Source organism: Cervus elaphus, chromosome 26 (assembly GCF_910594005.1).
Source record: "Cervus elaphus chromosome 26, mCerEla1.1, whole genome shotgun sequence".
In the NCBI taxonomy this organism is placed as follows: domain Eukaryota; kingdom Metazoa; phylum Chordata; class Mammalia; order Artiodactyla; family Cervidae; genus Cervus; species Cervus elaphus.
In genome coordinates, this window is record NC_057840.1 from 38446409 (window position 1) to 38462259 (window position 15851).

A 15851-nucleotide genomic window follows, 5' to 3' on the forward strand; every position below is an offset into this window, starting at 1 on the left:
TGATCAAGTTCTTTTCTAATCTCCTTTTCTATTATTGCTATAATGTGAATAGCTCTACGCTGGCTTTATTTTATTCTCCTCTTTTCTTTTAAAGAACATAAAAACATTTACTTTCAGGCTACCTGATAATCGTAGAGCTCACTATTGAAATTATTCCTCTTTGCTCTATCATAACACCAGTTAGATAATATTGCTCATTCTGAATCTTATCAATACCTGGTTTTCATCCCAGCCAGTAAGGAATATATGATAACTCAGAAAGTGAGCTTTCCCGTGCTCACTCATCTTTGTTTCCAGAGAGAGTAAGAGATCAGCAAACCACTCAAAGGCTCCTGGATCTCTGCAAATCCAGTAGAAATACACCTGTTAAGAGAGAGGGCAAGAAAGCAGATTGGTCCATCTTTTCATGATATGCCAATCATTGCAGACTACTTAACCTCCATTAAATTATTTCAGCCCAAAAGGGCACTTCTGCAAAATAACATGCTTCTCTCTGCCAGTCACACTATGTTTTCTTTAAAGAACACTCACCTTGTGTTTGAAAAGGCCCAGAATGAATTCAGAGTCAGGAGCCTGTGGGTTGTTGCCAGTTTCTCTGGATGAGGATCAATTTACCCCATCCCTGGATGTGCTGTGTCTGAACGAGGTTAATAATCATAACTAGCTGTGCCTTTTCACTGCTTCCTAAAGGGGGATAAACCATTAGACCAATCCTGTTCATCTGTACTTATGGTCTAAGCTCTGGATTTGGACCTTCTTCTGCAGAGACCCAAAGGCTTGTTCACTAATCGACTTCACCAGTCATGACCTCTAGAGGGTGGAGATTATGGTAACTGCAGAATCAAACTTGCAGACCAGAAGTTTGCTCTCAACCAGACATATTAGTGTCCAAGGAGGCTGATGGGTGGCGGCGGTGGTCTTGTGTCAACTGCTATAATGAAATGATGGCGAAGAACATTTCTTTCTTTCTTTGACTCTCTGTGTTTAGCAAAGGGCATGTGACAAGCAGCAGTTTGGGCTTGCTAAAACCAAGGCTCAACTTTGTACTTCGGATTTCAGATAATTATATCCAGAAGAAATTGTAGGAGATAGGTCTGTTAATTCTCCTATTTTTCTCACACTCCTACCCACTACTGCCTACTGCTCTTTCCTGCAGCCCCTCCCCAAAGAGGTGCTGCTTAATAAGATAGAGGAGAGGGCCAGCCTGATCTCCACCAGGAAATACCGCCTCCAATAGCCTGTGTTCTTGCCCTCCCCTCCCCCGCCTGCCTGCATTTCACCGTCATCACATAATGAAACTTCCAGACAAGATTTAATTAGCAGATCATATTCATGAGGGAAAAAAAAAATCACAGAATGTGTTTCAAGGCTAAGCATCTCGCCTATTTTCCCCAGGTTTGTGCAGAAATTTTTAAAATTAATAGTCAAGAACAAAAACTTAGAGCCTACCTATTTTTTGGACAGTTGCTGCTTGGAAGGGCACTTGGAATCTTAACCTCAGGACAAACAATAGCTCCCAGGGGTGTTACCCACTCCCAGTCCCAAAGGAGCTTCTTTTCAGTCTCAGGCCGTGGGCCCCTCTGGTCACTGTGTTCATCTACCAATGCCTACTCTGTGTCAAGAGTGTTCTTGGCTCTGGAACTCGAAGAGCAGGCAAAAGAGCCAATAATTCCCTGTCCTCATGGAGTCTGCATTTTAGAGGGAGAAAAAAAGATGGTGATAAGTGAATACGTGAAATATAGGCCGCATCAGAGGTTGATGGTCCTACGGAGAAACGAAGACAGGCTGGAACGTCCTGCAGTATTAAGTCAAGGAAAGGGGACGTTTGAGCCCGGCCACGGAGAAAGTTGAAAGGTTGGGAGAAGAACAGAGTATAGAGGTCCAGGGCAGGAGCTCTTGGGTGGGCAGGGGTGGGGGCAGAGTGAGGCTGCTGGCGGCAGCAAGAGGTGAGGTCTGAGGGGAAGGCAGGGGGTGCAGACGGGGTCTGTGGGCCCATCTTGACTTTTACTCTGAGTGACAGGGGAAGATACTGCAGGCTGCTCGGCGGGGAATGACGTCATCTGAGGAAGGACCCAGGGGAAGGACCACTCCCGCGGCATCTTGAGGACGGACTGGGGGGTGTACAGGGGATGGGGGAGAGGAAGGGAGGAAGAATGGAGGCCGGGAAGCTGACTTCATATCCTATGAGGGTGATATTGCTATCCTCTTTCCACTTTTGTGAGGTGCTTCATTTAAATCATTATTTCAAAACCTCAGCCCCCCAACCTTTGACTCACTGAGCTCCCCGTGGAAACGAAAACCCTGACTGAATTTAATGCCATTCTCATCTATGATCCTTCTCCTTCCTGCCCCCGGTAGGTTGTTTTATCTGAGAACATTAATGGTGGAATTTGGTATAAAACAAACATCATTGACTTATTTTCTACTATTTTCACTCTTTAAGAAATATGCTAAAAATATACGCATCTAGGAAATTAACAAAAGTATCATTGAAAAAAAAGAACTTCTCATTTCAAATCCAGTTCCAATCACCCTTACTTGAAAAACAGTCACATCTCAGCTTCCTCCACTTACTGACCCTTATTCTTTCAAACAGAAATCATTCCTGTCCTTGCTTTCTTGTGGCTTAGCTGTGTGTCAGTGTTCTGAGGGTTTGCCAAGCCTTTTATACTTTTTTGCTTCCTTGTAATGGCTTTGTGTGTTTTTCCCTCTGTAATTGACTCATAGGTGACACTGGGCAGCTTTGGTGCAGGAGGCAATGGAAGGGCACTGAATGGGCCCAGGAGAAGTGCTTCAGGCAGAAAAAGAAGAAAACGGACTTTGAACGGAGGCAAAGCGTATTTACTTTGCCTCCCTTTCATCTTTCTAATGTTGAGGGACGCTCACTGTGAAGGGACAAACGGTTCCACCTCTGCATTTCCTCCCGTAGGAAGGGTCTGGTCAATGCTAGAACAAATGTCCCAAACAATAGGCTGCACGTCTGTGATCTGTGCTTCCCAACCCTCACCCCGCCCCAGTCTCCAAAAATAAAACCACCCTAAAATCGGTTACACGAATAAAGCATGGCTTTCAGGATTCTGGAGTGAATAACAGAGGCCTAAAATACCTCAGGTAACTTTAAAAGCTTTTCTTACACAGAAAGTTGTCCTCAGTAAAAGGATGAAAGTTCTGAACTTTTGTAGTAATGCAGTTCTTTCTTTTCCAGGACTCAGCCCGCACATTTCTGTCGACCTAAGGGATCCCCAGATGTGATGGGGGACGGCTCCGGGAGGGTGTCATGGAGTTGGGGAACCCTGTGCGCGTGTGGCCGGTCACAGGCCTCCGCTTTCTCTTTGTTCCCGGCATGAACCACCGGACAAACTCAGTGGCAGCCAATCTTGGGGTGCCTGGGCCCCAGCTCCAGCCCACCCCCAGCCTCCCTGCAGCCTGGGCTTCTCTTGAAGAGTGTTTGAACCAGGTCATCGGGACCCAGTGGGAAATGGCCCTGTGCAATTTTTGGATACACAATTCTAGAAAATGTATTAAGGAAAGCTACTTATCTATCTTACTACAGAGCTCCAGACTCTTCCATCAGAGGTTCTCGTGCCAGGCCTGGTTAGTTACTCACAAACACAGAACACAGCTGAGGACATACCCTCAGATACCACCTTTAGACCCAGATTGATTTCCTGAGCGTGGAGTGGGGCTAAAAATTATCTATCTACCTATGACCAAGGGTCCCTCCAAGGGGATTTTTCCTTTCCAAGAAAGGAAATTGCACATGAGGGTGCAGGTTGAAGATGTAGTACAACATGGTAACTAAACACTGCGAACCCGGGGGTCCTGCAACCTGGCCTAGTGTCCCGACTTCACTACCTTCAAGCTGTGTAACTGGGAGCAGATTATGTAATTTGAGCCTAGATGATCACATACTAAAATGGCACACACACACAAAAAAAAACCCAAACAAAAACACTGAACAATAACTCACGAGATTATTTTGAAGATGAAAGGGTAGGTTTCATGGAAGCATTTAGCTCTAAGTCTAATGGATGCAGTAAGTGCTCTTCCACGTGAGATGTGAGCTGAGATATTGCTGCCACCTCAATGGCATCTGGCAGAGCTGACAGAATGAAAACCGCATGATGATATTAGACAGCAAAGGGGTCATCTGCTGTACTTAGGGGTCTGTGTCCCCACCGTCACTCTTGAATTATAAAGATGGTGGTCATCCACAGGAGGTGAAACCAAAATTTATCTGCAGCACCTGTCTCAAACCTCAGCAGTGCTCATAATTATGCAGTTCTGAAAGAGGAACCCATTCATCAGTGAAGGGTGCCCCAGGCTCCGTGTGCTCAATACGCAGTAAGGTGATTTATAGGGTGCTGGCTTGACCTCCCCCAGGAGGCCAGTGGAATTGCACTGTGACCTTGCCTCCTCCTGGGCAGCACCCTACGTTCCCCACTGTTGTGGACTGAATGTCTCTCTCCCAAATTCATGTGTTGAAAGCTTAACACCCAATGTGATAATTTGGAGATGGGGCCCTTGAGAGGTGGCTAGATTTAGATGAGGTCAGGAGGGTGGGCCCCCATGATGGAATTAGTGCCCTTATAGGAAGAAGAAGAGACCTGAGCTCCCTCTCTCTGTCATGTGAGGACACAGTAAGAGGGTGGTCATCTGCAAGCCAGGAAGAGTCCTCCCAGAACCCCATCATCCTGGACTCTGATTTCAGACTTCCAGCAAAATCCCGATCATCCTGGACTTTGATTTCAGGCTCCCAGCCTCCAGACCTATGAGAAATGTTTGTTGTTTTAAGCCACTTAGCCTTGGTAATCTTATAGCCTTATAGTAATCTGAGCTAACATTCCACACTTCGTGAAATATTAACAGAACTGATAGAAGCTCCAACCGAGGAGGGTGATGGAGACTTTCCATGGAGGGACTCATGATTGTTTTCCAAAAAGAGAACTATTGTCTCTGAAAAGATAAAGACTGAGACTGATCTTTAGAAAACATAATACCTCCTCAATAAATGGTAACTATTATTGTCCTGGTTTTTATTTTGTGGTTTCTTTCGCCAAGGTCATCCTAGATGAAGACAATAGCAAACAGTTTTTGAAGCAACTAGTTCTTATCAAGAAGCTTCCCTAATGTGACTTCCACATCAAGTTTTAAAGAAATAAAATTATTGTTTTTCCCATTATCCATTATAAGACCAGCCTTTGTTAATCATGTTAGCCCTTGAAAGTTAAAAGTGTTAGTTGCTCAGTTGTGTCCGACTCTGTGACCTCATGAACTGTAGCCCACCAGGCTCCTCTGTCTATGGGATTTTCCAGGCAAGAATACTGCAGTGGGTCATCATTCCCTGCTCCAGGGGCTCTTCCTGACCCAGGGATCAGACCCAGGTCTCCTGCACTGCAGGCAGATTCTTTACCATCTGAGTCACCAGGGAAGCCCATAAAAGTTTTTCTGAAAGCCATTGCTGTTATTGTTAACTGTTTCATGGCTATGCTGCTGCTTTTCCTTGTGAATGGGGACTGAACTTTATTGTGCCTCAGTTTGTTCTGATTCTAGTTAATAATACTTGTTAGACAACCAGAATGTCCATTAATACCAGAATGATTAAATCAATTGTGAGATAGTCATACTACAGAATTCACTGAAGGCGCTACATAAAGTAAAATCAATAAATAGGCATTGACACTTGAAGGAGCTCCAGGCCATGTTAGGATGAAAAACAAAACATGAATTGCGCATCTTTCTCTCTCTCCCTCCTTCCCCACCCCCACATCCTTATTGTAAAACTATAAAATATAAACATGTGTGTGTAGGTGTGTATGTGTACATAAATGTACAGGAAAGGAATGGAAGAAAAGATGCTCGACTGTTTCAGGTGAGAACCCTGGAGAGTCAAGTGGTGGTAGTGGTTAGTTTGGGAAGGAAGGTGAATAAAGGGAGATTTTTGATTTTTTTCAAATTGCTAAACCAATTTATTTTTAAGCAGAAGTGAGTTTTTAAAAAACCAGCTAAATGAAGACGATGTGTTTCATCGCAAGGGTTCCCAGAACAGTGTACTTTCCACTCTTTAAAGCCATACAAGTGTAATTGATTTACCATGTTGTGTTAATTTCTTCTGTATAGTGCAAAATGATTCAGATATATATATGTACCCCTGGAGAAGGAAACAGCAGCCCACTCCAGTATTCCAGTATTCTTGCCTGGAGAATCCCATGGACAGAAGAGTCTAACAGGCTACAGTTCATGGGGTCACAAAGAGTTGGACATAACTGAGCAACTAACACACACACGTACACACACACAAACACACACACAGATACATATGTATATATTCTTTTTTGGATTCTTTCCCATTATGGTTTATCTAAGGATATTGATTGAATATAGTTCTCTATGCTATACAGTAGGACTTTTTTTTTTTTTTTTTTTAATCCATTCTGTATGTAATAGTTTACATCTGCCAACCTCTCAAATCCCAGTCCAGCTCTCCCCCAACTCCCTGGGCAACCACTGATCTGTTCTGAAGGGGGAGTTTTTTTTTTTTTTTTTTGAAGGGAGATTTTTGAATGAGTATTTTATTTGAATCTTTTACAGGAACCCTGTAGTCATGTATAGCTTGTGTGGTTAATAAACCAAGATATTAAAAATATTAATACTGGTCACTTCCCCACAGGGCAATGGGGAGGCCTTATGGGAAACTGGACTCTTTTGAGGCCACTTAGTGAAAGATGAGATGCACGTGTGTCTCCTGGAGATGCAAGCTGGCTTCGTGCTCCCTGGTTCAATTTATCAGAACACTCTCAGCAGTTCTGAGAGATGATCAATTCCAGGAGTAGCCAGAACACCAGGGTGAGGGAAAGTGAAAGTAAATAATTTCTCAAGCTAAACAGATTAAATTAAATGCATTTTTCATTCATTAGAAAAGGAAGCAGGCCCTCCTTTGTTTTATTAATATATTTAAGGAGAGTATGGATTTTTGCCTTTCTTGGCCTCTTTGCCTTGTTCCACTGGCCCATGCTGTCTTTTTATTTGAATTATCTGTTTATTATATTAGGTTAAGAACCCAAAGGTCATTTTGCATGGGACACACTATAAATACCCATTATCACAGTTATGTATTATTGAGCTGATGAAGGAAGACAATTTATGAAGAGATTAGATTATCTCAGTTTTTCTAGAATCTATTTTATTATCATCTGAAGATTACATATGCACTTAAGAAAATGAACCACATCCTTCCGTTGGCCATCCTCTCCGTTCTGACTGCACGGATGTGATACCAGGAGAACCAAATGTAGAGGCCAATGCATTTATGTCAGCACTCTGCCCCCTCCCTCCCTGTTTGTACACACCTATTCCATTCATCATTTTGACAGTTTGTACAAGCAAACTGTCCTAATTTTTTTCAAGAGCTCTTTTCACAAATTGAGTGTGATGTAGAATTAATCATCCCAGTTGGGCAGGAGTTGGGAGACATCTACTGCCAAGGGGCATTTTTACCCTCAGCTTCCTCCATATTGTATCACAGAGACTTCCTAGCTTCTTACACCCCCTTCCCTTATTCTCTCATCCTAAAGGAGCACTGCATTCTCATCTGCCTCCAACTAAGTGAAGTTGGCTCTTACTGTTAGGTTGAAAATATTCCTTTAATATTTTACAACTTTTACTCATTTTCTTCACAGCAGAGCATCATTATATTTATTGCTATTTTGCTTCCTTGGGAAGTCACCTCCTAACCACTTCTCTCTCTTCCCCTGCCCGTTCACCCCACTATTTTTAATAAAAAACATAGCTCGAAAGAAATTTGAAAAATGCCAGCTTCAAACAAAGTGTTACCCATGACCAAAGAAGAGGCAGGAGTTCTATTGGCTATTCTCTCACATTTTTCTTAGAAGTGTTCTAGAATAGTGTGTCAGAGGAGAAGGATAAAGGGAAGGAGCTTGCAATGGTCACAACTAAAATAACACTGGTGCAAATTTTTGACTATAGACTTGCAACATAAGGCTTGTATGTAAAAAAAAGGCTGCTTTTATGTCAACAGGTGTTTTACACAAAAAAGAAGAAAGTCCCCCCCCCCACTTAAGTTAAGCTTAAGTTTAACTATTTAAGCTTAAAATTTCAGCTTTACATCTCTATGTTGTTTTTTCCCCTTTCCTTGTTGCAGAACAAAACACTGAAAACTAGAGCCCAAATCTATAATTGTGAAGATGTAGTTAGATAAGAATGCTCTGCTATTGCTCTGCTGCACTCAAAAAATTATAGAGATGCTGACAGTTTAGTGGAAGGAGTAGTATTTATATCTCAAAGGCATGTGGGTGGCCCTGATGAATATTAGTTACATAAGCCTAATGATGGCTGTATTCAAACAAACACAGAATTGCTTTAAAACAAAGAAATTTCCTAAACTTTTCTCAAGCATGCAGATTTTGAGGAAGTAGATCTCAAGTGTTATTTTCAGTTTAAACTTTCAATAGCATGAAACCTCACTTCTTTCCTAAAAGAGCTTTGAAATCAGAAGCACAATCTCCTATCCTGACCAGTGGCTAGCCAGGTAGGGACTTTGGACCAGTCACTTGCCACTCTAAGTATTGTCAAATGCAAAACTGAGAGGCTGGGCCCTTCAGTTGCATTTGGCTTCTTCTCTCCCATATGCTACAACCTCTACATTGATTTTCAGCTGAGGGTTGTCGCAATATCATCCTCAACTTATAAGTCATGAAAACAGTTGTGTTTTATTTCCAATTCCATGGTTTCTATTTTTTGGAATAGAGATCACAGTCCCTGTTTTATGGTTTTGTGATCACTCCTTTGCCTTCTCCCTGACACAGCCTTAAGAAAACCCATAAACAAAACCCATAAACAGAGCCCATGAATAACGGAATGGTGAGTGAGGAGACAGTATTAAGATTTTGTGGGATCCTATAAGGACTTTAAGATTCTGTGGATTCTTAGAAGAATTTTTTCTATTTATGATAAAATAACTGGAATGCATTATTTTAATTATAAAGTTATTAAACATTTTGTTTAAATAAAAAAATTATTCTCAGTAACCTAGAATTTTACAGAAAATTGTGAAGAAGCCATTTTTGGGGGGCATGTAGACACTTATTTACTCATTGGTTTATTTAAAATTTATAGTGTGTGTGCATGTATAAATATATATATGTGTATATATATATATATATACACATATACACACATATCTAATTATGAAGATATCCAGAGAAGACACACTCAAGGACTTCAGAATCTGTTAAGGGAAATAAGGTAATTTGTGAACCTTAATACAAAAAAGAAAGATAAGTGATATAAAAGGGGAGCAGCACAGGGGTAGTGGATGTTGAGAGAAGGGTCTGGCATTGTGAGTCTGATACGAGGAGAGGGGAAGGCTTTTCATGTCAGTATGAGAGGGCCTGGTACATAGTTCCTGTTGTTCAATTGCTCAGTCATGTCCGACACTTTGCAACTCCATGGACTGCAGCACAACAGGCCTCACTGTCTTTCATCATCTCCCAGAACTTGCTCAAACTCATGTTCATTAATTTGGTGATGCCATCCAACCATCTTATCCTCTGCAGTCCCCTTCTCCTCCTGCCTTCAATCTTTCTCAGCATCAGGGTCTTTTCTAATGAGTCTCTGCATCAGGTGGCCAAAGTATTGGAACTTCAGCTTCAGTTCCAGTCCTTCCAATGAATGTTCAGAGCTGATTCCCTTTAGGATTGACAGGTTTGATCTCTTTGCAGTCCAAGGGATTCTCAAAAGCCTTATCAAACACCACAGTTCAAAAGCATCAATTCTATGGCACCCAGCCTTCTTTATTGTCCAATGCTCACATTATACATGACTACTGGAAAAACCATAGCTTTGCCTATGGCACATAGTAGGTGCTGAATAAATATTCATTGAGTGAATAAGTGAATGAAAGTGAGACATACTATTCCATCACATTCTGCATGTGAAGCATAATGTGACCTTTAGTATGATGAGAACAATGAAGCAATGAGCCTTCTGGATAAATGGGTTTGACTTGGTAGACAGTAAGAGCTATGAGAAATCAACATAAACAATAGCAGAGCCTTGCAGTGGGATTCACATGTGTAAACAGTGTCTGATTTGCTTGCTTTATGCCCTAGACTCTTTGTGCCCCTCCCCCAAATTCAAATGTTGAAACCTAACCGCCCCCCCCCATTTGGAGGTAAGGACTTTGGGAGGTGATTAGGTCAGGAGGGTGGAGTCCCCTTGAATGAGATTAGTGCCCATCAGTGTCCAAGAAACTCCCTTGCCCTCTTCTGCAGTAGAAAGTTAGAGCTAGAAGATGACCTTTCATAAACCAGGAACTGGCCTCTCGTCAGGCGCCGAGTCTGTCAATGTGTTAACTTTGGACTTCCCAGCCTCCAGAACTGTAAGAAATGCATTTCGGTTGCTTAAAGCCACCCCGCCTGTGGCATTTTGTTATAGCAGCTCAAACAGAGCAAGACACTTAGTTAAACTTAACTGTGGTATAAAGAAAAGAAGATGGGATTTGTTAATAGCTTAAGAAGAACCAGGATTCAAACTCTCATTCTGATATTGATGAGCTTTCTGTGCTTCTGCTTCCTCATTGTTAATCTGAGGACGCTACTCATCTGAAAGAGGTATTATAATTTTCTAATCTGTAAAATGGAATGAAAGTGTAAGTCTCTTAAAAAGATGATGTGAGATAGTATGTGGAAATGTGTTACTCCCTGCCTTCTAGAAGCAAGAGATTGCTGAATCTAGGCTATTAGTATTAGTAGTAGTACTAGTAATCTAGTCATGACCAACCTAGACAGCATATTAAAAAGCAGAGACATTCTTTGCCAACAAAGTTTCTGTATAGTCAAAGCTATGTTTTTTTCCAGTAGTTATGTATGGGGATTCTCTTGTGGCTCAGCTGGTAAACAATCCGCCTGCAATGTGGGAGACCTGGGTTGGATCCCTGGGTTGGGAAGATGCCTGGAGAAGGTAAAGGCTTCCCACTCCAGTATTCTGGCCTGGAGAATTCCATGGACTATAGGTATCACAAAAAGTCAGACACGGCTAATCGACTTTCACTTTCACGTATGGCTGTGAGAGTTGGACCATAAAGAAAGCTGAATACTAAAGAATTGATGCTTTTGAACTATGGTTTTGTAGGAGACTCTTGAGAGTCCCTTAGACTGCAAGGAGATCAAACCAGTCAATCCTAAAGGAAAGCAACTCTGAATATTCATTGGAAGGACTGATGCTGAAGCTGAAGGTACAATACTTTGGCCACCTGATGAGAAGAGTTGACTCACTGGAAAAGACCTTGATGCTGGGAAAGATTGAAGGCAGGAGGAGAAGGGGATGACAAAGGATAAGATGGTTGCTTGGCATCACTGATTCAATGGACATGAGTTTGAGCAAATTCTGGGAGATGGTGAAGGACAGAGAAGCCTGGCATGCTGCGGTCCATGGGGTCACAATGAGTCAGACACAACTGAGCAACTGAAATGAACTAGTGATCTTTTCATATCCCTGGCAGATATAGTGCACATTTAATATAATCTTATAGCTATTTGCAGGCTTCCCTGGTGGCTCAACTGGTAAAGAATCTGCCTACAATGTAGGAGATCCCAGTTTGATTCTTGGGTCAGGGAGATCCCCTGGAGAAGGGGTAGGCTACCCCACTCCAGTATTCTTGGGCTTCCCTGGTGTCCCAAACAGTAAAGAATCCACCTGCAATGCAGGAGACCTGGATTCAGTCCCTGGGTTGGGAAGATCCCCTGGAGAAGGGAACTGCTAGGCACGCCAGTATTCTAGCCTGTAGAATTCCATGGACAGAGGAGCCTGGTGGGCTACAGTCCATGGGGTCGCAAAGAGCTGGACATGACTGAGTGACTTTCACTTTCTTTTCATACACATTTACAATGAAATATTTCTACATCATTTATTTGTCTTATTTGTTATTAAAACTGACTGGTTGGATATGGAATCTTATTTCTCTGTTGTGTGGATCAGGAAACAGCTCAGAGAGGTGAACTGATGCATTGATGCTTCTGGTGGAATCAGGCTGAGGTAGATTCTCTGGCCAGGAATTCCACAGTCTTCCTACAATACAGAAGGTGGCAGTCATGCTTACCACGTGCTGCCTATGTCAAACCAGGGAGCCAGATGGACCTGAGTTTGAATGCTGGTTATTATCTTTTGTTAGCAGTGTGTTTTCAGGAAAGTTACTGTAGTCTCTTCAAAGCTTCCGAGTCCTTTGGAAAACAGAGATTGTGCTACCTACTTTCTAAGGTTGCTGGGACGATTATAAAAACAGAATGAGAAAGCATTTGTCAGGCACCTGACACTTGGAAACTCATGAAATGGTAGCTTATTTTACTCTAACTTCTTAGTTGAGAAATTGCCACATCTAGATATCTTCCAATCTGGCTTTGCCCCAGTGCTTCAGAGTGCCATTTCTTTCTTTTTTATTATTTTAATTGGAGGCTAATTACTTTACAATATTGTGGTGGTTTTTGCTATACATTGACATGAATCAGCCATGGGTGTACATGTGTTCCCCATCCTGACCCTCTCTCTCACCTCCCTCCCCATCCCATCCCTCAGGGTCATCCCAGTGAACCAGCCCTGAACATCCTGTCTCATGCATCGAACCTGGACTGGTGATGTATTTCACATAGGAGAATATACATGTTTCAATGCTATTTTCTCAAATCTTCCCATCCTCGCCTTCTCCCACAGAGTCCTAAAGTCTGTTCTTTACATCTGTGCCTCTTTTGCTGTCTCACATATAGGGTCATAGTTACCATCTCTCTAAATTCCATTTATATGTGCTAATATACTGTATTGATGTTTTTCTTTCTGACTTACTTCACTCTGTATAGTAGACTCCAGTTTCATCCACCTCATTAGAACTGATTCAAATGCATTCTTTTTAATGGCTGAGTAATATTCCATTGTGTATATGTACCACAGCTTTCTTACCCATTCGTCTGCCGCTGGACATCTAGGTTGCTTCCGTGTCCTGGCTATTATAAACAGTGCTGTGATGAACACTGGGGTACACATGTCTCTTTCAATTCTGGTTTCCTCAGTGTGTATGCCCAGCAGTGGGATTGCTGGGTTGTATGGCAGTTCTATTTCCAGTTTTTATTTTACTTTATTTTTTTATTTCCAGTTTTTAAAGGAATCTCCACACTTTTCTCTATAGTGAGAGTGCCATTTCTTAAAGATGGGAAGTGAAAAAAATTTCCATGGCTAAATATGCTTGAGAAGGGTGGGTGAAACAAAACTGAATGATGTTCTTTTCTACAGAAATTATTTAATAGGCAAATAGAAGATGTGACTCTTCTAAAGGGTGCCTTATCATAACATTTCTGGGGTCATTTGACTACAGAATTCTCTTCAGTGGACCCCATTATATGAAGACATGGAGACATTCTGACCTAATCAAGCATCTTCCTTGGATAGATGAGCAAACTATTGCCAAAGTGTCAACCAGAGAAGTGGCAGGAGAAAGATCAGAAAGATCAGAAAGATCAGAACCAGGACCCAGGTGTCCTGGGTCCCCTGGAGTTGACACCATTCAACTTGACATCCCTTTTTCCTGTTGCTCTAGTGTCTGTTGCTAACCCTAAGAGGGTTCAGATAAGGAATGGAAAAAGGGAGAAAAGGAACTATGGAGGAAGCTAGTCTGAGAACATTCAAGAAATGACAAAAGAGAGATTTGGAGTTGGATGACAACAAGAAGCAAGCAGACAAATGAATCCCAACTGTGGCATTTTTTTTCTCAATTAAGACTCTGAGGCCCTGAGATGAAGATATTGAATCATACACTTAAACCACAGTAACAAGCTCAAGAGTCAAAGCCTGCCTGTTAATATTACTCACTGTAGCCCAGTCACATAGCCATTTGCAGCCTGTCCATATTTTACTGACATGAGCAATTACATGTCCTGTAACGGCAATGAAGCAATAAAATTTATGTCTTGTCATCTTTAACAAGATTAGACATAACCCTTCTCATAAATGTAATACTGAAAGGAGATTTTTAAGAACATAAGTATAGTTAAGGATCCTTGAGTTTATCCCTCATAGTTAATTAAAACCCTCCCCAGGAATCAGCAGATGATAGATAGAAGGATGGTGAACCTTTGAATTCATGGAAGGGTGAGCTGATGACTTTTTTCCATACCTTGTTCAGCTTGCACTGGGTTTGTGCCTCACAACATTGGTACCACATAGATTTCAGAAGAGCCGCAAAGGGAGTGACCCCTATTCCCGCAGCAATGCACATGCTCACTGGATAGTGAAACACATCAGTCAAAGCAGCTCCAAACGGCCCATCCACCGCCAGCCTGCAATCACAAAGTGCACGGTTTGACTTTCAGAACACTCTACTCTTAAAAACAAAACCATCCTAAACCAGTGCTTTGAATAGGATGTGTTGGCATAAGTTGTGGGGAGGTTAACTCTGTGCTCGAGAACGCCCTGTTTGAACACAGAGTGGAGAGATCTGGTGGCCAGCCTCACAGCACAGCTCTTTTTACAGTTCTTAGAAGCTTGTTTTGCATCATGAAGACTGATAAAAGATGCCTTTTCTTTTCCTTTTCTTTCCCCAGCTGCCATCAGGGGAAAAAACAGAAGTATCAAGGTGGTTTACAAGGCCTACCTCTCCTTTTGTTAATGTAATTCCCCCCTGTTTTTATTTATTCCATCCCACTTCTTAGTATGTTTATATAATTTTAGTCTAATGGAAGCTATTCATTAGGAATAAATATAATTTTGGAATAATTTGTCAGTTATGTTGAATTTCTAAAACTCATTATTTTACCTTATGCGAACTTAAAAATCTGTGATAATCAGGCCAGGGGCAGGTGGTCTTTGCGTAGGCAAATTTTTTCTTTATAAGAATAATGCATGTTCATTGAATAAGTATAATTATCTTTGTGTGTGCTTGGTTGTTCAGTTGTGTCCAACTCTTTGTGACCCCACGGACTGTAGCCCACCAGGCTCTTCTGTCCATGGGATTCTCCAGGCAAGAATACTGGAGTGGGTAGTCATTCCCTTCTCCTGGGGATCTTCCTGTTTCAGGGATCAAATCCATATTTCTTGCACTGCAGGCAGATTCTTTACTATCTGAGCACTTGGGGAGCCCATAACTGTCTTTAATAGGGTCCTAAATGGACTGAGCTTCCCTGGATTCTGCTTCATCTCTCATGACCAGTTCTCCACACTGATTTTTCTTTTGTTTCTTAGGGAACACAGAACCCTCTTTGGCCATGGGGCCTCTGCCCATGATAATCCAACTAATCACTTGTAAACCTCTGCCCCAAATTCTCCTCTATCTTCTTATATAGTTCATGGTTATCCTTCCATAATGTCTCAGTAATCATTTCCCTGGGGAAGTCTTCATGGATTTCTGAGACTAGGCTAAATTCTGTCTTAGATAATTTATAACACCATGTATCTATCCCCTGGTTCTATGATGACCTACAAGACCTTCTAGAACTAACACCCAAAAAAGATGTCCTTTTCATCATAGGGGACAGAAATGCAAAAGTAGGAAGTCAAGAGCTACCTGGAGTAACAGGAAAGTTTGGCCTTGGCGTACAGAATGAAGCAGGGAAAAGGTTATCAGAGTTTTGCCAAGAGAATGCACTGGTCATAGCAAATACCCTTCCAACAATACAAGAGATAACTCAACACATGGACATCACCAGATGGTCAATACTGAAATCAGAATGATTACATCCTTTGCAGCCAAAGATGGAGAAGCTCTATACAGTCAGCAAAAACAAGACCAGGAGCTGACTGTGGCTCAGATCACGAACTCCTTATTGCCAAATTCAGACCAAAATTGAAGA

General features: G+C 41.9%; 1 protein-coding gene across 1 annotated transcript in view; it reads right to left on the reverse strand.

Moving 5' to 3' along the window:
* NOX3 (NADPH oxidase 3) overlaps positions 1-15851 on the reverse strand; it is a 67636-nt gene that overhangs the window by 16405 nt on the left and 35380 nt on the right. The window contains exons 10-11 of the mRNA XM_043888435.1: positions 14180-14342; positions 217-363 (exon numbers count right to left, since the gene is read on the reverse strand). Coding sequence (XP_043744370.1) covers positions 217-363; positions 14180-14342 — 310 coding nt within the window. The remainder of the gene's footprint in view (positions 1-216; positions 364-14179; positions 14343-15851) is intronic.